A 24,712-nucleotide genomic window follows, 5' to 3' on the forward strand; every position below is an offset into this window, starting at 1 on the left:
CATTCTGTGGGGTTTTCCTCCGGCCTTTTGACAGCATCGTAGGCGCTTAAGCCACCGGCAGCTCTCTATCTTCCCTCCATCTCTTTCTCATACCTCCTTCTCTTTCTCATCCCTCCTTTTTTCCCCCTTCACTCCCTCGCTAAACCTTCACTGCTGCACTGTTTCTTACGGGTGTAAGACAATATTGATACACTTGAATGTTGAAATATAAATGACATACCAATGTTTGTAATCATAGTACTCTTTTTTATTTCAAGTATTTTCATTAATGGTTTACACTTTAATTAAGTTTGTATTAAATATATATATATATATTTTTTTGTTAATGCAATATACCTGTAAATATTAAGTAAATACACAGTACGTGTTTGATCATTTTAAATATTGCATAATGTTTTTTTTTTTAATGATATCTGTATTAATAATCACTTTATCATCCTTTTTTATATTTTTTTTATGGTTAAATTTTCTATTGGGTTTGTATAAAATAAAATAATTTGATTATTTTTCAACACTAAACATGCAAATATTCACAAGTTAATTATAAGTTTTATATCAGTATTTAGAAGCACTGTAAAATAAAGTTTTTTTTCTCCAAACCATCTTTTATTTTTGAATAGTTCTCTTATGGTTTACATTTAATTAAGTTTTTGCAAATTAAATTAATTCGATTTTTAATTTACAATAAACGTGGAAATATTCTCTGTGTTTGTTTATTTATTTATGTGTCGAAATTAAACTTCTGGCCTCTAGATGGGAGCAGTAATTGCTTCATACGCAGTTTAAGGAACAATGAAATCCTGCGAGATCTCGGTGATGACTGAGGATGAGAGGATACAGTGACTCCAGCAGCTTTTAAAGCTGATGTTTGGGCATATTTTGGTTTGAAAACAAATGAAAGCAGTTACAACTTCGTAAAGACTCATGTGGTCTGTAAATACTAGGGTAAAGTACTGGACAATACTACACATATATACTTGTTACTACACTATCACAACACCAGAGTCAATTACTGGACAATACTACACATATATACTTGTAACTACACTATCACAATACCAGAGTCAAGTACTCGACAATACTACACATATATCCTTGTTACTACACTATCACAACACCAGAGTCAAGTACTCGACAATACTACACATATATCCTTGTTACTACACTATCACAACACCAGAGTCAAGTACTCGACAATACTACACATATATCCTTGTTACTACACTATCACAACACCAGAGTCAGGTACTCGACAATACTACAAATATATCATTGTTACTACATCGTATCGTGATACGTATCGTATCAACAGCTTCTTGCTAATACACACTTGAAGAAGAAGACTTGCACTGAAATAATTTGTGCGTAAAGTTTTAAAACTGCTGTGTCGAACTCAATCTCTTTAGTTTCTTTTGACTCCAGTTTAATCTCAATTTAAGTTTCTGTATATTTGTTATTATTAATATTCTCTTGGGTTGTTTTTTTTCTCCCTGTGTCTGTCTTTACTCCGGGCACTCCGGTTTCCTCCGACAGTTCAAAAACCCACAGGGGGTTAAATTATCCATTGGTGTGATTGTGTGAATCTTTTGTGCATCTCCGTGCAATCTTTCCAGAGTGTCCCCTGCCTCTCACCCGAAGTAGCTGGGATAGACTCCCAAGACCCTGCTAAGGAAATCTGTGGAAGAAATATAAATAAATATAAATAATTCTATTTTCATAGACATTTACTATGAACAGCAAGAATACTTGGAGGGTTTGGAAATGTTTTATTATGAATCTGTGATCTTTTTTTTCATCATAGCAGGAGATTTAATATAATTAACTGTCTTCAAACAAGAAGTTAAATTATAACATAAATCATTTCTCCTCAAACTGATGGCAGACGTGTGTTACTATTGTCCTCTGATCTTCTGGAAAAACGTATTATTATCAGAAAGGTAAAAAAAAAAACCTGAAACCAATTCCGACATTGTGCAGGTATTTATTTTAGAAGAAGATTTCAAACGTTTCATCATAAAACTTCCACTATAACCATGAATCATATACAAGTATATTTGACACTTTTTGTCAAGAAAACTCATCACTATTTTCTCTAGAGAACATACAGAAAGTGAATCATGTGATCATATATATTAGCATTTCTCACCATATATCCAACATTTGCATCAGCAAGCTTTTTTTTTTTTTGGCCAAACGTGCTGTTAATACCCCAACCTGACCCCTTCCCCTTTTATCCCAACCTGCCCTTTTTCCTTTCCCCCGCATCCTTCCCTCCTTCCCTTCCTTCCTTCATCCTTGCTCCTCTTGCAGGGCTGCTCCTGGCTATAGCCTGAAGAGCTCCGCCCATCCCGTCCACCCCTCCTCACCCCGGAGTCCTCCCCCAGGATGTTGAGCCCCATCCAGGTCCTGTGCTCCGACATCACTACCCTTTCTCTGGAGCCCGAGCCGTTTGCCTCGTACACTGAAGGTGTGTGTGCTCTATCACTCTCTTCTATCCAGAAGCTCGTTTTTTTTTTTATTGCAAACTTGTGCCACGAGAGAGAAAAAGCGTTAAATGACTCAGACACGAGACGGAGAGTCACAAACACCTGAGAAAACATCACACACCTGCGTCATCTTCTGTCTCTATTTCTGTGCCGGCTTCATTATTTTTAGACCTCGCCGCCGCCGCCGTTGTTGTGTCGAGTGCGACGACGTGACCTCGACACGATGTGTCATTGATATCCTCAAATAGATCCATCCAATGAGATCAAAGACACGCGAGTCGAGGTGTTTTATCAACAGCTTTTAATCCACGTTAACGTGCGGCGTGAATCAAAAGGCAAGTGTGGGATTATATTCTGTATCCATGGATTCACTGCAATAATCCGTGCGAGAGGTGAGATTGGATGTAAAACCAGCTGAGCTTTTAATCTGTTGCACGGAAGAAAACGATTACATTTTGGGGTACAAGACGCACAGAAACGACATTTTCAATTACACTTAATGTTGTTTCTACCTTTAAATATTTATGGAAAGACTCGATGTCATCGGACGACATCAGTCTTCTTGTTGTTCATCTCAACTCCATCTTTCTTTGCATTGATCTTCTGAGAAATGAGCTCCTTATAATCCACTTACACTGCAAACAAATGGACGCACCGTGATGCATTATGTTGGCAACGTTAAATGATGTCATTAATCGCGATTAATCAATTACAGTCACAATTAGTGTTTTAATTGTTAATCTGAATTTTCATCTTGAATTTTACAGTTTATTCAATTTGTAAAATATATTTTTTGTTGGTCTTCCTTTGCATGGGTTGTGCAGGACATTCATTGATCATTCTGGTCAATCGTATTACTTGACAAATTGATTTTTTGACAAGTTAACTAATGATGTTTTTAGTTTTATTTTCCAATTATTAAGACAAATGAACGCGGCAACATTTAGCCCTGCTGGCGAAACTGAAGAACTGCATCCGTAAAACAAATAATGACTTGAAGAAGACACTTTTATTCGTCCTTTTGTTTATCAAAAATGATTACTTCAAATAGAACATGTAAAATCAAGCTAAAGGCTTTTCTCAACAATTCTTAAGTGAGATTAAAAACGATTAATTAGATTAACTAATTAAAGAACATAATTCATTAATATACCCTATTTTTTTTATTTACATGAAAACATGATTGTACAAAGTGAAAAATACTTCAACTTTTGTTCATTTAAATCTATTAAAATGCTAATCATTTTTTAAATGAGTAATATAAATGTAATTTATATTCATAAATACCACAAACCTGATAAGAAGGAACATTAAATGATGCTCTACACAGGAAGACACACATGTAATTAACAATATGGTCACTTACTTTTGTCCATAATGAAAATAAAATAAAACATTTTCTTTATCTATAGCGGCTAAGCTATTTAAGAAACATTTGTCTTTCATTAAAAAGTCAATTTAGAGTTAGAAACACACGTTTAGTTTGAAAGCCAAAGATGGATTTAGAAGCAATATAATGAAACCAAGTTCTGCTCTGGAGATGACTCATCTTTGTAAAAAGACAACCCTCGGAATCCTCCTCCTGCTCGAAGTTTCCGATTCAGCTGCGAGGCATATTAAATGTGTTTCGTGCAGAAACTTGTTGCATATTTGACTGAGGGCATATTCTTCTCTGATTTTTCACTCAAAAACATTATGACTTGGATGATAAAAGATAGACGAACAGATTGTTCCCCTTAACAGGAAACGGATTACAAAGTTTTTTATAAAGTAATCGATTAAAAAAACTAAATTATCATGCAGTTTTTCCACTTGAGGCAGTTGAAATGAACAATATCCTTAATATATACTTAATATACTGTATTGTATGTTTGGGTTCTTAAAAAATATAGCGAAATATGAAATATTCCCGCTTGTCTTTTGTCTTCTAATGAACAGCTGCGATCATCATCTGTTGATAGTCGATCTGCATCCATGATTGACAGGTGTGAGTCGAGTCAGAGTTGAGGGCGATGTGTTTGTGTTGATGTGTGGGCTTGTTGCAGTCACAGTGTGTTCCTGCCACTCCTGCAGCGATGACTCACAGACAAGGCTGATGCTCATCGACGAGCTGTGGGAGCCGAGAGAAAGTATCTGTTGCACATTTGGTCGTCGACCATTTGTCGTCGACTTATAGACGAACGGCTCAGAGTTCACAGAGGTCACCGGTCGAAGCACGACACGATCCGGAGTTTATAATCCATGTGTTTGTTCTCGTTTAGACTATTGTAACAGTTTATTTTGGAGTCTAAACAAGAATGATATAACAATATTTTAACTGTGTATTGTTTTTTAATGGTTAAAGCGCTTTGGGACCTTGGTCTAGGAAGGCGCTTTACAAATAACTATTATTTACTTACTTACTTACTATTACGACATCAGTACAAGAGAATGAAGGTGTTGCTTTTAACACTGAGCAGCACAGACAAGGTTTAGTTAGATAAGGAGTGTTAAATCAAAGTGAGATACTCTGTTGATACATTAAACTGTTCTGTGTAGACGCTTGAATTAAATACAATTTTATTATGTTAATTTGGACTCAGAACAACATTATTTCAAGACACTTTACAGCAGGAGGTGTAAAATTTAATTACACTAGGAGACAAAATATTTTAGCACTTCACAAAACAAACGTTTTTTTTAGCAAATTTTCACAACTGGTAACTGTTAACATCTTTTATCTCTCGGTTTCTTATCTTATCTTAAACTTTGACGTCTCTATAGGACGACGTATCAACGTGAACGTTATTGTACTTTTGAGAAAGACGTTTAGCCGGCAGAAACCTTGATCAGAACCAGACTCGGTGTAAAAGGTCTCCCATATTTTAAATATCCATGTGAATCTTTTGTTTATTTATAGCTCAGTTATTTATAACTCAGTTGTTGTGTTACATTTTTTATTTAAAAAATAATAATAATAATTATTCACATGATCGTCTCTTCGTCGCAAGATTGGCTGAAAGTTCGATCAAGTACTCTTGTGGTATTGTCTGGCTAGTATACCAACGTTTTTTTGGTTGAATTTCAATGACTACAAATAAGAAATATTGAATTAAATAAACAAAACAAGTATGGTTGGAAAAAAAGATTCATACATTTAACATTCATACGAAACATATTGAATTAGATGATTGAAAACCATTAATATACAAATTAAATAAAATTATTTAAAGAATAATTCAATGCTTAATAATACAACAATATTTCAATACAAAAATATATAGTTATCAACATTCGTCAAATTCAACAGTTAAATTTTCTGATAGATATACTTTTAAATAAAACGCTCCCTGATGTAGTTCTTAAAACCAAAACAACGTCCATTATGAGATCTTTCATGTTTGAATGCAGTTGTTCAACATATTCTTAATGGTAATGGATACATGTTTCTCAGAATAATCATATTTTAGAATCTACTTTAAGACAAACACTCACAGGATAAATGAAAGTATTTTCTAAGTGTTATTTATGCTCGTGGTTCTGCTGAGCTCGGCTCCTTCTGACGTCCGTGATCATTTCATCACGCTGGTGTTTGACGATTGATTAATATCCCTGCCGTGCGCCTCCTTCCCTCCTCCCCCTCAAAACCAGCTTTGTTAGCGAGCGGACGGCTTTTTTACATTTTTGCCACGTTTCAACTTCCTGCGAGGGTTGGATGGACGGATCCCACTTCCTGCTTTTTTGCCACATTGCCGTATATGGCTAACTGGTACTGCAAAATAATGCTACTGGTTGGCTCAGCCTTGTTACCACGGCAACCCCCATGCTCACTGAAGGACCCATCATCCTCTCCCTCCGCCCCGGCTCATCCTTCCTCCCCCCCTCGCTTCCTCTCCATCATTTTCATTTACACAAAACTAGTACACGAAAAAGGTAAAAAGGGGAGTCACGGACCCACGAGTGTGGAGACAATAAATACTGCTGTGAAGTGGAGGAGGCTCGTGTCCCTGAACCCCCCTCTCCATCATAAACCCCCTCTTTCAAGGCCAAACACAATTGCCATGTCAGTCTCCCCCTGTTTTATTTTTTTTTACAACCGCTATTAAAGCTTGTGTTGTCTTCTCTGCTCATGTACCTTCACGGGGAGGATGATTTCTTTTCAATCACAAAATCATTGAGAAACCACTGAGATACGAATCGTCCTCGACAAAAGACACAAGGACAGAGAGAGAGAAAACAGAGAAAAGAAAGGGATCAATGAAAATGTCAGCAGCAAAAATAAAATAAAATACAACTGTGTGAAAGAAGAATACACTTTAATGTCCTCTATTATAATTTCCCTTAAATATAATCAACAGTAAATAAAAATATTGCATAAGCTACAATTCACCCTTGCAGTTAAATGTCATTGTTATGACCTTTTAAGTGATTTAAAAAACCTTAATTATTATTGTAATAATTATAAGAAACAGCTCGACTGTCTGCAACTTAAAAAGATTTTTTGTTCAAAGAAATCAAAGGTTTCTCTCATTTAAACAAACTGTAACTTCCATTTTTATTTCTTATTATCCTTGAGATGGTGTCAGATTATGACATCACAACCCCTAGAATAACTCGTCAGGGAATTTATTTGTCGAGAACAGGGATAACAATTGCATTTTTCAGAAGGTGATGTCTCTCCTGCAGTTAATACAAAACTGTGTTAGAATTCTGAGCTGCTCTAGTAGAAGAACTCACATTTCTCCGATCCTTAAAACTCTTCACTGGCTGCCAGTTTCTTTCAGGATTGAGTTTCAAATCCAGGTTCTTACTTTCAGATCTATTCATGGTCAGACCTTCCATCTGCAGCTACTGATCCAGCCTTACACCCCAGCTCGGGCTCTGAGGTCTGTGGATCAGAATCTACTGATGGTTCCTGAACACGGTTCAGGACCAGAGGAGAGAAATCCTTCCAGACTGTTGCTCCTAAGCTTTGGAACGATCTTCTTCTCTTCTGGGACTCCTGTGTTTGTCTTATGTGTCTTGATTTTAAAGTATATATTTTAACTGTGTATTGTTTTTAATTTTTAAAGTGCTTTGTGACCCTGGTCTAGAAAGATATTTACAAGTAACCTTTACTTACTTACTTTCTATTTCTTAAGGTGCCATCAGACCATATCTTGTGGTTTCCAAAAAATAAAACAGGTTTAATTCGATAGATTAATGTACTCATGTGAAAATATACTCAATTTAAATCATGAATAAATATGAAGTAAACATAGCAGCGAGACACTTAAGTTTAAATATTTTTTAATTACATTTATTTTGACATCATTTTACTTAAGTGAAAAGAAAGATATATAAAAAAAAGTAATATTTAAAAATGTTTGTTCTCATTGTATACCGTCAAACTTTGTTTCAGGTCCAGAAAGGTTTTCCAGAACTCTGACATCCAAAGTAGTCGATTAAATTGAAAGCTTTGCTCGTCTATACGCATCTTATTTCTCTACTCATTAAGTGTTACACGATGAGTTGTATTAGATCTTGATAGAAAGACATCAATTATCTAATGTCTCTCTCTCTCTCTCTCTCTCTCTCTCTCTCTGTCTGCAGCTGATATCATCTCCACTGTTGAGTTCAACCAGACCGGAGAGCTCCTGGCCACTGGAGACAAAGGAGGCCGAGTGGTCATCTTTCAGAGGGAACCCGAGGTACACACACACACACACACACACACACACACACACACACACACACACACACACACACACAGCCCAGAATTTTTCTTCCTCAGAGTGCGATCGGTGAGCAACGAACACACTTCCCCTCCAGCCAGAGTGAAGGTTGATAAATAGTTGATGCCGGTGTCTGGGCCGGAGCGACTGGTCTCTGCACGAAGACACCTCCTCGCCGCTCACCCGTGTTCCCGCTGTCGTCCACAGAGCAAACATGAGCCGTTCTCCCAGGGCGAGTACAACGTCTACAGCACCTTCCAGAGCCATGAGCCCGAGTTCGACTACCTTAAGAGTCTGGAGATCGAGGAGAAGATCAATAAGATCCGGTGGCTGCCTCAGCAGAACCCGGCCCACTTCCTCCTGTCGACCAACGGTGGGTTTCGCTAGACCTTGTACAAAACTCTCTTTTCATTGAATTATTAGAAAGTTATCTGAAGCTCTGCCCACTGAACACACTTTATTCTTTTGGAGATGAAATCTTGTTGTTACCATGACCACGTCCACTTTGCTGTGATTGGTCAAGCATGGAGGTTTGTCACTGCGCGTCATCAATCCCAGAAGTCTCCACCTCCAAGGCACTCGTTGTATAAACATAGCGGGGCGTGATTACAGCTGGAGGAGGAGTGAAGCCATTATTACGTCATAATGGGCTCTCGTAACCTCTCGTTCGCCCAGATTTCAAACGATATTTATAAAGTAATAAGTTGAGAACATGGTCATGATGAGGGACTTACTGCATCTTGGAGAGAAGAACATTTCAAACATGTGATTCACTCATGCGAGTTCTTTAAATAATAATAAAAAATATATACTGTAGATATTTTCAATTAATAAGAATATCAAAATCTATGTGTAAGATTAAAAGATGAAATCGAAAAATTCCCTTTTTTTATTTAATAATTAATTCTGAATGTATTTTATTCTAAATTAAAACAGAAATCTACAAAATAGAAATCTTTCAATATACAAACTATTGAATTAAATTATTCGATAAAAACAAGTTCAACTTATCAATGTAGAAATAATTTAATTAAATTAGTACAAAAAATCTATAAATGCTTTAAAACTAAAAAAATCTAAATAAAATAATTATAATTCTAACAATTGAATGTTAAATTCATCTATTCAATATTGTGATGTCACTGATATACTTTTATACTTCTGACTATAATTGTCTCTGGTTTGACAGTAGATGCTTCTCAGTAGATTTGACGTGAATAATCACTTACGTTTTAATAGCGTAATACCGCTAAAACTATTTCTGTTTTCATTTTAAACTCATTTTAAATCTACATTCACTCCCGCCACTGCTTTTGACTCGCGGTGATATTGTCTGATGTATGGATTTTCCCTGAGAGCCTTTGCTATTGATTTATTTAAGGTCTCTATTATTTATGGTCCAGGCGATGAAAAATGTAAGACTAGCCTCAGCAGTTATGCTACGCTGCCTTCGCCGACGCTCGACGGATCCCATGTCACTCTCATAAGTCAAACTCAAGTCCACTCCGAGCGCGTAGTTGTCAAGAAAAATCCATCGGAAATCTTCGCTGAGATCGGGTTTAAAACTGAGCTGTTGTAAAAGAAGAATCTGGTGTGTTATCGATTTGTTTTGCCGCACAGATAAGACCATCAAATTGTGGAAGGTGAGCGAGAGAGACAAGCGGCCAGAAGGATACAACCTGAAGGATGAAGAGGGTCGTATCAAGGATCTCTCCACGGTCACCTCACTGCAGGTAAGTGTGGCCTTGAACGATGCTCAGCTGTTTTCGCTGTTTGATGACATATTTATTTTACCCAGAGGCTTGTTTTTTTAAAAAACAAACTCAATCACACAAGTAGAAAACATCTTTAGCACTGTAGTTGTGTCCTGAAATAATGTTATTTCTACCAACATGTCTCTTAAATTCCCATTAACTTCCTTTTTACTGTTATTGGAAGTTTTGTTGACATCAATATTCTCTTTTTCTTATCTTAATCTGTCTTTATAAATTTAAATACCTTTTTGTTTATAATAGTTGGAACCTGTAAAAATATACTATATCATAGGGTAAGTAAGATAATAGAATGAACTATTGATCTGTAATAAATTGCTATTTGGTAGTTACATTTTAAAAAATAAATAATAATTTACATGTTCAACGTCCAGACCTTTCACTTTATAAAAAATATGTCTATTTCATTTGTTTTGTTTGATCAGGTCTGTCTTGTTATAAAGCAAAATGACGTGATCATTTATCGATTACTTCTGTCTGGCTCTACCTGTGAGGGCGTGTTGTGTCAGAGTCAGAAACTTTGATTGACAGTTCTGTATCACACAACTGGATAGTTACCTGGAAACTTGATTTAATATATGCAATTGAATCTAAAATGAATGAAGTTTAATGGAGTAAAAGTGGTAAAAAAAATATGTTGATCCGTCCACTGAAAACTACTGACAGCGTAGAGACATTTCCAGAGAACAGTGCAAGTAATGTTATTTATTTTAATAGATCTAAGTTATAGTTATTAAGACATGGATGTTGTTTTACTGATTTGATTGTGTTTGTATGAAGCGAGCTCCTTGGCAGATGTATGTGCTGTGTAAGTGCTATTTTCATGCCTTGTCAAACACTGTCTCTCTTCTAAAAACACTCTAAACATACACAACTTAAATCAGACTTACAGGTGTTTCATGCTCATTTAATCATAAATCATATATTTTTTGGATCCGTGCCGATTTTTTGTATGTTTACAGATTCATTCTTGAAGTTTGTTTTGAGCCTACTTTACATTTTAAAGCTCTTGCAGGCAACATAGGGTACGTTTTGGGTCCACATTTGAGTTTGACACTTTTTTCATTCTCATACAAGTCGCTCGAGTCTCGTAAACTTACATCAGGATTGAAATAACACTGGAATCAAAAATAATAATGAACCGTCTTCACTCTCAAATGTTATTTTACCCTGTCTGCCCCCGAACATGAATAATACAGGAGCGTGAAGAAGTGGGTCAGCAGGTACCGACGTGTCTGCATGTGTGAAAATGTGTCAGTGGCACAAAGGTTGGAGCTTCGGAGGAATTTTTTACTCTCTAACGTCTGCAGTTCAGTTTTATTTCTGAAGAAATATGGATTTTTTTTTCATGTCATTTTATTTTTTCTAACATCTAACTTTTATAACTCCTTTTTTCCCTTAAAATGAAAAAAAGAATCAAAAGAATAAAACAACTGCTCCACAAAATTCGAAAAATTATTAAATTAGGTTAAAGATAGTAATTATTCAATTTAAAAAATAAATGAAACGATAGGAAGCCCAAATACAATCAGAACATATTGATGGATGGATGGATGGATGGATGGATGGATGGATGGATGGATGGATGGATGGATGGATGGATGGATGGATGGATGGATGGATGGATGGATGGATGGATGGATGGATGGATGGATGGATGGATGGATGGATGGGTGGATGGATGGGTGGGTGGGTGGGTGCGGGGTGGATGGATGGATGGATGGATGGATGGATGGATGGATGGATGGATGGATGGATGGATGGATGGATGGACGGATGGAGGATGGATGGGTGGACGGACGGGCGGGTAGATGGATGGATGGACGGACGGAAAGACGGTCGGATGGATGGATATATGGATGGATGGATGAATGGATGGATGGATGGATGGATGGATGGATGGATGGATGGATGGATGGATGGATGGATGGATGGATGGATGGATGGATGGATGGATGGATGGATGGATGGATGGATGGATGGGTGGGTGGGTGCGGGGTGGATGGATGGATGGATGGATGGATGGATGGATGGATGGATGGATGGATGGATGGATGGATGGATGGATGGATGGATGGATGGATGGATGGATGGACGGATGGAGGATGGATGGGTGGACGGACGGGCGGGTAGATGGATGGATGGACGGACGGAAAGACGGTCGGATGGATGGATATATGGATGGATGGATGAATGGATGGATGGATGGATGGATGAATGATGGATGGATGGATGGATGGATGGATGGATGGATGGATGGATGGATGGATGGATGGATGGATGGATGGATGGATGGATGGATGGATGGATGGATGGATGGATAACTTTATTCATCTCTTCAGTAAATGGTTATTCCAGCAACTTGGACGATAGATTCATGAAACAAGAACAAAGTACAATAAAAAGAAAGAACAACACGACACAATCTAAGTCTAAAGATAAAGAACATAATCAAAGAAAAATAACAAAGAAAAGGATACAAAGATTAACATGGAATAGAATCATCTTTTCACTTCTGCCCCCAAACCTCAGAATTAAACAATCTAATATCACGAGGAATGAATGAGTCCCTGAGTCTATTAGTGTTGCATCATGGGAGGAGCATTCGTGCTGCATCTGTTCACTGATGACAGTGTTCAGAGGATGATGTCATCATCCGTGATGGACAGTAGTTTGTCCAGAGATCTCTTGTCACCAGTGAGTCCAGCTCATTATAAAGCAGATTATTTTTAAAACATATAGTACACATATTAAAATATAACAACAATAACAATGATGGTCAAACAATACAAACCATAGTAAAAACACAATTATTGAAAAATAATAACGTGATAAAAAAATCAATAAATACTAAAACGACGATAAATATATCAACAAATGTAGACATTATTACACACAGAAGTACATAGTGGGTGTATTTCTTTTATTAAATTTCAACATAAGCTTTATATAACAGTATTCTCATAGTGAGATCTAGATCTGGTTCCTGCAGAAATAATAATATTCACTATCTTATCTCTTCTGACGTTATTGGATTTTCTCTAAAGGTGAATTCACGACGGATGTTGAGTTGTGCGGCAGGTTTGAAACATAAATCACACACACACACACAAAATACAAGACATTTTGTAATGAATAGTGTAATAAATCAAATTAACTGATACTTGATCTTGCTGTCGAAACGAACGTAGGACTGAGGCTTGTCTATTAAATATTCATGCACGATACAATAAAACTGTACAAATGGAACGTGATGATTCGGCCGCGATCCATTCGTCTTCTCTTAAGCAGATGAGTCGAGTACTGGAGGTGTCACGGTGTGTGTGTCACGGTGTGTGTGTCACGGTGTGTGTGTTTGTGTCCCGCAGGTGCCGGTGCTGAGGCCCATGGATCTGATGGTGGAGGTGAGCCCCCGGCGGGTTTTTGCAAACGCCCACACGTACCACGTCAACTCCATCTCCGTCAACTCGGATTACCAGACCTACATGTCGGCCGACGACCTGAGGATCAACCTCTGGCACCTGGACATCACCGACCGCAGCTTCAGTATCCTTTTGATCGTTTACATTGGGCTACTTTAAAAACTTACATGAAAATGTCTTAAATATAAACTAATGATCGACTGATGAAGACACAGTAAGACCCTCATCATGACCATGTTTTGAACTTATTACTTTATAAAATAGCTTTGAAATCTGAGCGAACGAGAGGTTACGAGAGTCCATTATGACGTAACAGTGGCTTCACTCCTCCTCCAGCCGCCTGTAATCACGCCCCGCTTTGTTTATACAACGAGTCCCTCATCATGAACATGTTTTGAACTTATTACTGTATAAAGTTAGCTCTGAAATCTGGGCGAACAAGAGGTTACGAGAGTCCATTATGACGTAATAATGGCTTCACTCCTCCTCCAGCCAGCTGTAATCACGCCCTGCTTTGTTTATACAACGAGTCCCTCATCATGAACATGTTTAGAATTTTTTACTTTATAAAGTTAGCTCTGAAATCTTGGCGAACGAGAGGTTACGAGAATCCATTACGACGTAACAATGGCTTCACCTGTAATCACGCCCGCTTTGTTTATACAACAAGTCCCTCATCATGAACATGTTTTGAACTTATTACTTTATAAAGTTAGCTCTGAAATCTGGGCGAACGAGAGGTTACGAGAGTCCATTACGACGTGATAATGGCTTCACCTGTAATTACGCCCCGCTTTGTTTATACAACGAGTCCCTCATGAACATGTTTTGAACTTATTACTTTATAAAGTTAGCTCTGAAATCTGGGCGAACGAGAGGTTACGAGAGTCCATTACGACGTAACAATGGCTTCACCTGTAATCACGCCCGCTTTGTTTATACAACCAATGGATGACTTTCGGGATTGATGACGCACGGTGACAAACCTCCATGTTTGACCAATCACAGGAGAGTGGGTGTTGTTATGGTCAACAAGATTTAATCCCCAGAAAAACAAAGTGTTTTCAGTGGGCGAATTTTCTAATGTAAAAATTTCAATGAAAAGAGAGTTGTGGTATCCCTTGTGTTGTCCCTGGGTCAAGGTGAACGACCTCCCTGTCTCCCATAAATATAGACGCAGTGGTGGAGGTCGTTCACCATGACCCTGGGAAAACACAAGGGATACCACTAACACATTTGTTTTCAGGCCTCCAGGTTACGCTGACCCTGAGATAACACAAGGGATACCACAAACACATTTTCTTTCAGGCCTTTCGGGTCACCTTGACCCTGAGATAACACAAGGGATACCACAAACACATTTTTTCAGGCCTCCGGGTCACCTTGACCCTGAGATAACACAAGTTGATCTTCAATTTCATGCAAAAGTCATAAAACTGTAGGAACCCATTCAATTATGAGATAAAAAAAACAACACTTTGTTTTCGTAAAAGACCAAAAACAAATAAATGATGATAATAAATCCGAACAAACCAAACGCTGACACAGAAAACTGCCGTTGGTTGAGAAACATGTACAAACGGGGGGAGGAGGTTATTATTCTTGAGGAGGGAAAATGCAGCTTTTAATGAATAATTCAAAAGCTGCATAAATATTTCAGCGTCGTTCTTGCTTCTAATCCAGCTCAACAGGACACAGTCCTGACCAGGACTTGATTCATCGCAGTGTAATTTATCCCAATAGGGAACGACTTCACCCCCCGAACTATGTTTTTATTGCTTTCCCTTCATTTCCCGGATAAATTATTTCTATGGTCCTGCCTGAGTTTATTCCTACAATTGTGTCTCGGCGAGGAAGGGACGCTTTAATTAGTTGCCGAGGGAGTCGGTGAGGAAAAAACCCATCGATCTGAAGGAAGAAGTTGTTTTTCCTCAGCGTCTGTGTGCGCAGACATCGTGGACATCAAGCCGACCAACATGGAGGACCTGACGGAGGTGATCACGGCGGCAGAGTTCCATCCTCATCACTGCAACCTGTTCGTCTACAGCAGCAGCAAAGGAACGCTGAGACTGTGCGATATGAGGGAGGCGGCGCTCTGTGACAAACACTCCAAACGTGAGTTCATGGATACTTTATTATATCTGCGGTAACAGACGGACAGAATGTGTCGTTCGAAGAATGTGGAGGAAAAATACAATATAACAGTGAACTCCGTGCTATGAAATCATGCTGGATCCCGGTGATGACTGAGGACGAGAGGATACAGTGACTCCAGCAGCTTTTAAAGCTGATGTTTGGACATATTTTGGTTTGAAAACAAATGAAAGCAGTTACGACTTCATCAAGAGTCATGTGGTCTGTAAATACTACAACACCAGAGTCAAGTACTGGACAATACTACACATATATACTTGTTACTACAGTATCACAACACCAGAGTCAAGTACTGGACAATACTACATATATATATATACATATATATATATATACTTTTTACTACAGTATCACAACACCAGAGTCAAGTACTCGACAATACTACACATATATACTTTTTACTACAGTATCACAACACCAGAGTCAAGTACTCGACAATACTACACATATATACTTGTTGCTACACTATCACAACACCAGAGTCAAGTACTCGACAATACTACATATATATATATATATAATTTTTACTACAGTATCACAACACCAGAGTCAAGTACTCGACAATACTACACATATATACTTGTTACGACACTATCACAACACCAGAGTCAAGTACTGGACAATACTAGACATATATCCTTGTTCCTAATGTATCACGATATATCACAATATATTGCAATATTTGTTGATGATCGGTGTAAATTTGAGGATTACATTGTTAATTAGTTACATAACTTGGGGACGACGACGACGACAGAGAACGACGATGTTTATAAAGCTGATGTTTGGACATATTTTTCTTGAACGTGAAAGCAGTTACGACTTTGTCCAAGAGTCGATGACACACAGCCTGATTTATTACAGCCTGTCACTCGAAAAGCGCTATAAATACAAATTACTAACTAACCCTCTCGCTCTCTGTCGCCCCCTAGTGTTCGAGGAGCCCGAGGACCCCAGCGCTCGCTCCTTCTTCTCCGAGATCATCTCCTCCGTGTCCGATGTCAAGTTCAGCCACAGCGGCAGATACCTGCTCACCAGGGACTACCTGACCGCCAAAGTCTGGGACCTTAACATGGAGAGCAAACCCCTGGAGACGTACCAGGTGATTACATTCTACTTCCTGTTTCTGAAACACCTTTTAATGCGAGTATATCATCAGATTATTGAAGAATTTAACATTTTAAATTGAATAATATATATCTTTTTTAAATGTAAGCATTAAATCAAATTAAATTAATTCTTTATTAAAAGGCTAAACACGTTTTTTCGTTTAAATAATTACATTATTAAAAATCGAATATTTAAAAAATAAATTACTTTAAAAAAAAAGAAGTATTATTTATTATTTTTTACATTCCAATTCCAATAATTCCAAAATAAATGTTATTAATTCAAGTTTTGGTATTGTCTGGTGACACTATTATACCAACATTTGTGAATTAAGAATATTTATTTTTGTATTCAATATTCCTGGCACTGATATACTTCCATAGTTGAGCCTGAAGCGTCAAACGTGATGGATCTGGTCCTGATGTAACGACTCATTGATGGACGACCTTCCGTCGGTGAAGAGGATGTTGTTGCGTCACTCGTGCATCATGAGCTACAATCAGCTTAATTGGATCAATGAGTCGACATCAGCACTGATTATTGAACTTTAACTCGAGTTTATCAACGTGTTTTAATCAAAAAGAGAATAAAAAATATTTACTTTTTAAATATACGTATATAGATGGAAAAATGTTCTTCTTTCTTTTAGATGGACTTTATACGACTGACTTGTTTAAACTGTGATTTAATGTATTTAAACATCAGTTAAAAAGTGTTTCTTGAATGTATTTTTCATTATAAGTACAAATGCGTATTATTGAAATTTGCCTATTTTAATAAATAACAAGGAAAATATCTATATACTTAATATCACGACTGAATCCATAACAGCACAGTTTTTTATTATCAGTTTATTATCAATAACGAGCAAATATTCATTTGATTTACTTGAATTAAGTGAAATGATGTTAAGCATATACCAACATTATAATTTCAAATTATTATTAAGAATATACTTGAAAATACTTCATACTAAAAGTACCAATATGTCCTCGTCCCTACAGTATCTCCATATATTGTAATATTTTGTATTCAAATATATTATTGACAATACACACCAATAATAAATGAAATGAAACAAATAAATAACATTTATACCCCAAAAAAATAGTTAAGATAAGAGACAGAGATTGTGGACGTCAACGATTAAACAGTTACAATGATGTTGATGGTTTAGTGTTTGATGGGAATGTTTGTTGGAAAGAGAACAAAAATGAGATTTTTACGATATATTGAGCCTCTAAAAATGAAAAGAAAACATCAAACTCACACTTCCTGTTACAGACAATTACGTAAATGGAGTTTTTCTTTGGCCCCCGACTTGAACAGCTCAAATATTTTGGCCCCTTGTTTGATTCCCACTGAACCAAAAGATAAATCTTAAGTGTTTTCACTTTTCTTTTGCATTTTTTAAAATGTAAAATTTTATTTTTTTAGATACAGACAACAGTTTTAACAGGAAAAAATAAATTCTATTAAAACATCTACGAACACAAATATTTTCGGTCTAAGAAAAAAACATTTGTACCAAAAAAAGATACTGTGATCATTAAAATGTTGACTGAGCTTTATTGTTTTAAAAAAGTTTATTCAAAGTAGACTTTAAATTCATTTATTTTAAAGTTTGACTTGAGCAGATTCTGTTAAACCATTTTCTGTATCTAACAATCCTGGTCCTGAACTTGGAGGAACTGATCCTGGCAGATACATCTTTATATCATTTTTTTTAATGTATATTTATTATAAAAGTTGTCGCAGAATCGTGTACTTCTGTGAGAAACTCGTAGTACCAAGGAGCCACGATCGTGTTTCAATGATAACGGAGAGTATTTAGTTTCCTCCTCACGCCTGCGGGTGAAGCAGAGTTTCTGACATGTTGCTCTGAGACTCGGTTATTTTAAGCCTGTAGGAGGAAAACCTGCACAGAGTCCGACACCTAGATCTGCAATGCAGCACAGAGAGGGAGGGAGGGGAGGAGGAGGAGGTCCTGGAGGGGAGGAGGAGGAGGTCCTGGACCAGAGGGAATAATGCTGGAGGATCAGGGTCGGACGGAAGGAGACGAGAACCTTTTTAATTTAATATTTTATTAGCGGGGCTTGGTTTGCTGATTCATACATGGACCTAAAATCATTTATGGGGGGTTTGGGGTTTGGGGGTGTTATGTGGGGGTATGGTGGGGGAGGGGGGTGGGGGGGGTAACCTGTCACCTGGTTTGATGAAGAGCCGAGACTCGACCTCAGCTTGACCCGAGCATCGATCCAGATGGTTGTTGCTGACTTGATGCAGAAGAAGAGACGATGCAGATTTTCACTCGTTTTCTCAACTGAGCTGATCCAGATATTAGTCTGAGAATTTACGAGCGTGTGTGCGTGTTCGTGTGTGTGTGTCTGTGTGTGTGTGTGTGTGTGTGTAGGTGTGTGTTCGTGTGTGTGTGTGTGTGTGTTTGTGTGTGTGTGTGTGTGTGTGTGTGTGTGTGTGTGTGTGTGTGTGTGTGTGTGTGTGTGTGTGCGTTCGTGTGTAAGACCACGTTGTCCTAGCTTATGATGTTGAATTAAAGTATTTTCATCCAATTTTTTTAAAATCTCGTCCTAAAACACACTTTTATTCCCTGGTTTTTAACACAGCATGAGACTCTGAGCTGTTTTTTTAGTGCCTTTTACTTGTTTTATTTGATATTGTTTTTACCTTTGTGTGTTTTTATGTCACAGTACAGCACTTTGTAACAAATGTTGTTGTTTTTAAAGCGCTTTATAAATAAAGTTGAGTTGAGTTGAGAGATAAATGTATGAGTGTCAGAAAATATTGATACAATTAAATAATCGCAATTTCATGATATTCAACAGCACTATATCAAAATCAATTCAGTTTTTAATGTTGTTTAGTGTACATTTCACATTCACTTTCATTTTTGTGTTGTAATTAATCTTCAGGCCGCTAGATGGCGGCAGTTATTACGTCATCAGCAGCTAGAGTAACAATGAAATCCCGCGTTGACTGAGGACGAGAGGATACAGTGACTCCAGCAGCTTTTAAAGATGATGTTTGGACATATTTTGGTTCGAAAACCAATGAAAGCAGTTACGACTTCGTCAAGAGTCATGTGGTCTGTAAATACTACAACACCAGAGTCAAGTACTCGACAATACTACAAATATATACTCGTTACTACAGTATCACAGTATATCACAATATATTGTATGTTTTCCTACTCCTTTCTCAACGTCTCCTTTGTATTGCGTTTCAAAAAATTCTATTTAGTTTTGTGTTATTATCAACATTTGTTTGTGTTTGTTTACCTCTGGATGGATTTGACTATCTGTGTGTGTATGTGTGTGTGTGTGTGTGTGTGTGTGCGCGCTAACCTGTGTGATCGTTTGTTGCCTTGTGTGTGTGACTGTTTGTGATATTCTGCAGTGTGCGCCAGATTATCTCCCTCTTGACTCTCGTGTGTGTTTAACTGTCGTCATTGTTTGTTACTGGAGATGTTTAAAGTAAACATGTGTTCATTCTACTTTGTTTGTGTGTTTTTCATCTTCCCGCACACAAGTGTGTCTATGTGTGTGTCCTCTACTGTGTGTGTGTATAACTATGTATGACTGTATGTCCGTCTGTGTGTGTCTTTTCTTTCTACATGCGTGATTGTGTTTCAGTTTTTCTCTTCTGTGTTAATCTCTTTCATCTCTTTCACTGGGTCTGTTGCTGTGTTGTGTGTGAGTGTGCGTTTGAGTGTGAGAGTGTGTGTCTACAATAGCGTTTGTATTGTGTATCTTTCTAAAATAGTTTATGGCTGAAAACATCAATAAGTTCTCACTGATATTCCTTCATCTATATTTAGTCGCCGGCTTCTAAAATAAGCCTAAATTTGTTGAAATAACACTATTTATAACTGCTTTCTTTCTTTGTGTTTCTCCGTTTGTGTGTTTATGTTTGTGTGTGTGTGTGTGTGTGTGTGTGTGTGTGTGTGTGTGTGTGTGTGTGTGTGTCTCCAGGTCCACGATTACCTCCGCAGCAAGTTGTGCTCGCTTTATGAAAACGACTGCATATTTGACAAATTCGAGTGTGCCTGGAACGGATCCGACAGGTAAAGAACATGCACAGACACACACACACACACACACACGCACACATTTGTGCCTACACACAACACACATCTGCGTGTCTAAGTCTTCAACAGCTTCACCTTTGATCATCTCAACAAAGACACATCAACAGCAGCTTCTCCATGTTAAGGTCAACTGTGTCATTTCTTCATCTGCTCAGATAAACATGTGTGTGTTTGTTTGTGTGTTTGTTAGTGTGTGTGTGTGTTAGTGTGTGTGTGTGAGTCTTTATAATCATGATCAGACAGATTAGAGGAAAGTGATGATCAGTGTTTCCACTCATGTCAACAACAGTCTTTGTTGAAACTCTTTCTTCCATCAGACGTGAATATAAAACAATGTTTGTTCTGTGTTTACATTTGGTTGTTACAGCAGAATTATAAAATAATTAAATACACAATTAATAATAATGACTTTTATAATAATATACGGTAATGACATGATTATGATGTTTAGTTAAATTCAATGCGATAATTGAATGTATTAGTATTTTAAAATTAGTTTTTGTTTTGTCTTAAACTCATATGGAGTCATTTTTAATTCATATCGCTTCACTTTCCAACCGAATTTTGGGTTGTCAAGGCAACTATCGCCACCCAGTGTTGGGAGTACGGAAGTACATCGGCTCAATCGGAATATTGAAATGTTTAATTCAACATTAAATAAACTGTTATTTAATGTTGTTGTTTTTTTTAAATGTAGATGCTTAAACAGCATTTTTTTTTTAAATAATCTTATTCAATTATTTTATATTGAAAGGTTGAATTTGTTTTAGTTTTTTGAACAATTTAAATTAGTATTTTTTTTACTGAGAGTTAGATTTTCTAATAATTCAAAAATACAGTATTTGTAGCCTTTTTAAATGTAATATGAAAGTATTGGTGTAATAGCTGCCCATGTGACGCGTAGACGATCACGTGATGTGTAAAATAACATTTTTATATTGAATTTAAAAGACTATAAACTTATAAATAAATGCTGAATTTCGATTTGTTTTATTATTATTCGAATTAAAATATGAAAAATATTTAATTATTAGTTCATTTATTTAAAAAAACACATTCAACCTTTCATTATACAAGTTATTGAATACAATTGTCAAAAAAAGACGATTGAATGCATAGAAACTAACATTTTAATTTAAAAATGTCAAAGTTATATTCAATATTCTCGTGGCACTAAAATACTTCCATATTGAATTTTTGTGTCGTCAACACGACTGCTGCCACCTAGCGGCGGGAGTCCATAATCACCGTCTTCATGGCTAACATCTCCCCCTCAGCGTCATCATGACGGGCGCCTACAACAACTTCTTCCGCATGTTCGACCGCAACACGAAGCGCGACGTGACGCTGGAAGCGTCTCGCGAGAGCAGCAAACCCCGCGCCGTCCTCAAGCCCCGGCGGGTCTGCGCCGCGGGGGGCAAGAGGCGCAAGGACGACATCAGCGTGGACAGCCTGGACTTCACCAAGAAGATCCTGCACACCGCCTGGCACCCCACGGAGAACATCATCGCCATCGCCGCCACCAACAACCTCTACATCTTCCAGGACAAGCTGAACGCGGAGATGCACTAAAAAGGAATGTAAACGACCAGGAATGTGCCTGGAGAGAAGGTAGAGCCTCACACATCTTCATCCTCCTCCTCCTCCTCCTCCTCCCAGGACTGAGACGGGAGCGGATCGGTGGAGAAGCAGACGTTTACAGGTTTTTTAAAACTTCCGTTTTTTCAGGATCTGTTTTTATCTTCGTCCTCCTCCTCCTCGTCCTCCTCCTCCTGGTTCTGGTCTGTTCTTCTCACGTTTGTGTTACGAGAAGCGGGTCGTTTACGTAAGTTTGTCGGACGTTCATCCTCTCGTTTTCTTTCACGCTTTGAATGTAAAAACTTGAGATTTTCTTTTGTTTTTTTCCCACCTTTTTAATCTGCAATAATCGTCACTCACCTGCCGTACTTGACCTTTGAACTTTAGGCCCGAGAATCACGACACTATCTTGACGGTTCCTTTGAACACAACGTGTACGGAAGTACTTCAGTGTCATGATAATATGATGAGTATTTACATTAAATATGTATTTATTTTTATTTATTAATTGCATTTACAAATTAAAATATGTTCAAAATTATTAAAAACTAAATTACACATAGAGTTTTATATTTTAATTCCAATATTTCCAAAATTAAATATTTTTTCATTTGTGATGTTTTAAATTCAGTTTTTTTCTATCATTGTTTTATTGAATTTACAAGTCTATGAATTAAAATAAATAAATACATTTAGAAAATGTATTTTTTGGAATATTTGGAATTGGAATATAAAAAAATGCATTAATTAAAAAAATATTCATTTTTTAATGACATTATTAATTTCAATTAATGGCCACATTCACTTATTCACCCCGAAATATTCAACATTTAAATAAAACATTTAAAACGTCAATATTCTGGTGACACTGATATACTTCAAATACATTTAAGAGACACTCATGGAGTCTAAGTTAAGATAAGACTTTAGTTTCTTTCTCGAGTGAATGCAAACCCACTTTTCGCTGCATTGAAAGATCGACCTGTGACCCCCTCAATCCGAGCTCCCACCTCCAATTCCCCGGAACATGTTTGTGTCTAAAAAAACAAAACCTGCTGCTGCTTCTGGTTCTGCATCAAACACACAAACCGAGCAAAAAATGAAAAAAATCAGAAAAAGCAAAAAAAAAAAAGGCGCTGCATGGTTGAACAGATTCAAGCCTCGCTGTTTATAAATTGACCGACTTGGCTGCCTTTCTTAACCACGTTAGACCCCCGGCTGTACAAAAGCTTCGAGAGGGCCCCGGGGCCCCCCCAAAATATGCAGCACGAGCTAAAAACACGTACGACCCGGCTCTTCCTCCGAGGACGCCGAAGCATGTTTACGAGTGTTCGGGTCGAACATGTGCGTCTGAGCGAAGAATGTTTCTGACCCGACAGAAAAAAAACTAAGGGCCACAGTGGGGTCTGTATAAAATAAAATAACCTGCTGATGTTTGAGGCCCTTTTAGTTTCCGCCGAGATGCTCTGATCTCGTCAGCCTTTTTCCTTCCACGCGTTTCTTTGCAGAAAAGTTTATTTTTAGAAAATCCTTTTTCTTTCTCTCTGTCCTCGACGTCTTCTGTCTCGGTGCGTGTCCTCGACGAGCGTCTCACGGACACCACGGTTTAATATGTCTTTCTCAATAAAAACTTCAAAGAAATTGCATCCAACGACCGTTCAGCTCGGATCATTGTCTCCGACCATTACTTACTTAAAGCTCCCATGATGCCTTTCTACTAGTGATGTGTTGATGAAGCTTCATGAAGCAGTGTCATGTTGTTCAGAGGTCAGTAGGTGGCGCCATCGGTTTAAAAATGATGTTTCATTAGAACAGTTTAAAACAAAGGAAAATAGTGCACAGGCGCCATCTAGTGGACTCTGAAAATAATGACACTGTTTCATGAAGCTTCATCGTGGGACAAATAAGGGATTCTAAAAAAAAAACAGTGCCATGTTGTTCAGAGGTCAGTAGGTGGCGCCATCGGTTTAAAAATGATGTTTCATTAGAACAGTTTAAAACAAAGGAAAATAGTGCACAGGCGCCATCTAGTGGACTCTGAAAATAATGACACTGTTTCATAAAGCTTCATGAAACAGTGTCATGTTGTTCAGAGGTCAGTAGGTGGCGCCATCAGTTTAAAAATGATGTTTCATTGGAACAGTGGTTCAAAACAAAAGTAAATAGTTCAAAGACGCCATCTAGTGGAGTCTGAAGATAATGTCACTGTGTCATGAAGCTTTATCAACACATCGCTACCATCTAGTGGAGTCTGAAGATAATGTCACTGTGTCATGAATCTTTATCAACACATCGCTACCATCTAGTGGTCTCTGAAGATAATGACAGTTTCATGAAGCTTCGTCAACACATCACAGTTTTCTACACACTGCTCTTTTTAGTGACAGATGAT

The 24,712-nt window shown here is 37.5% G+C and overlaps 1 protein-coding gene across 4 annotated transcripts in view; it reads left to right on the forward strand.

Moving 5' to 3' along the window:
- Window positions 1–23,966, forward strand: part of LOC148072323 (serine/threonine-protein phosphatase 2A 55 kDa regulatory subunit B gamma isoform) — a 30,768-nt gene extending 6,802 nt beyond the window's left edge. For 2 of the 4 annotated variants that reach the window (XM_087799721.1, XM_087799720.1), the window contains exons 4-12: window positions 2,311–2,467; window positions 8,058–8,155; window positions 8,387–8,552; window positions 9,800–9,912; window positions 13,320–13,497; window positions 15,324–15,488; window positions 16,460–16,629; window positions 20,627–20,718; window positions 22,020–23,966. In XM_087799721.1, the coding sequence (XP_087655847.1) occupies window positions 2,386–2,467; window positions 8,058–8,155; window positions 8,387–8,552; window positions 9,800–9,912; window positions 13,320–13,497; window positions 15,324–15,488; window positions 16,460–16,629; window positions 20,627–20,718; window positions 22,020–22,314 (1,359 nt within the window). In that variant the 5' untranslated portion in view covers window positions 2,311–2,385 and the 3' untranslated portion in view covers window positions 22,315–23,966. The remainder of the gene's footprint in view (window positions 1–2,310; window positions 2,468–8,057; window positions 8,156–8,386; window positions 8,553–9,799; window positions 9,913–13,319; window positions 13,498–15,323; window positions 15,489–16,459; window positions 16,630–20,626; window positions 20,719–22,019) is intronic. The other 2 variants (XM_087799722.1, XM_087799723.1) reach the window with 2 other exon arrangements.
- The last annotated feature ends 746 nt before the right edge of the window (window positions 23,967–24,712 follow it).

This window comes from Callionymus lyra, chromosome 9 (genome assembly GCF_982586985.1).
Source record: "Callionymus lyra chromosome 9, fCalLyr1.hap1.1, whole genome shotgun sequence".
NCBI classification, from domain to species: domain Eukaryota; kingdom Metazoa; phylum Chordata; class Actinopteri; order Syngnathiformes; family Callionymidae; genus Callionymus; species Callionymus lyra.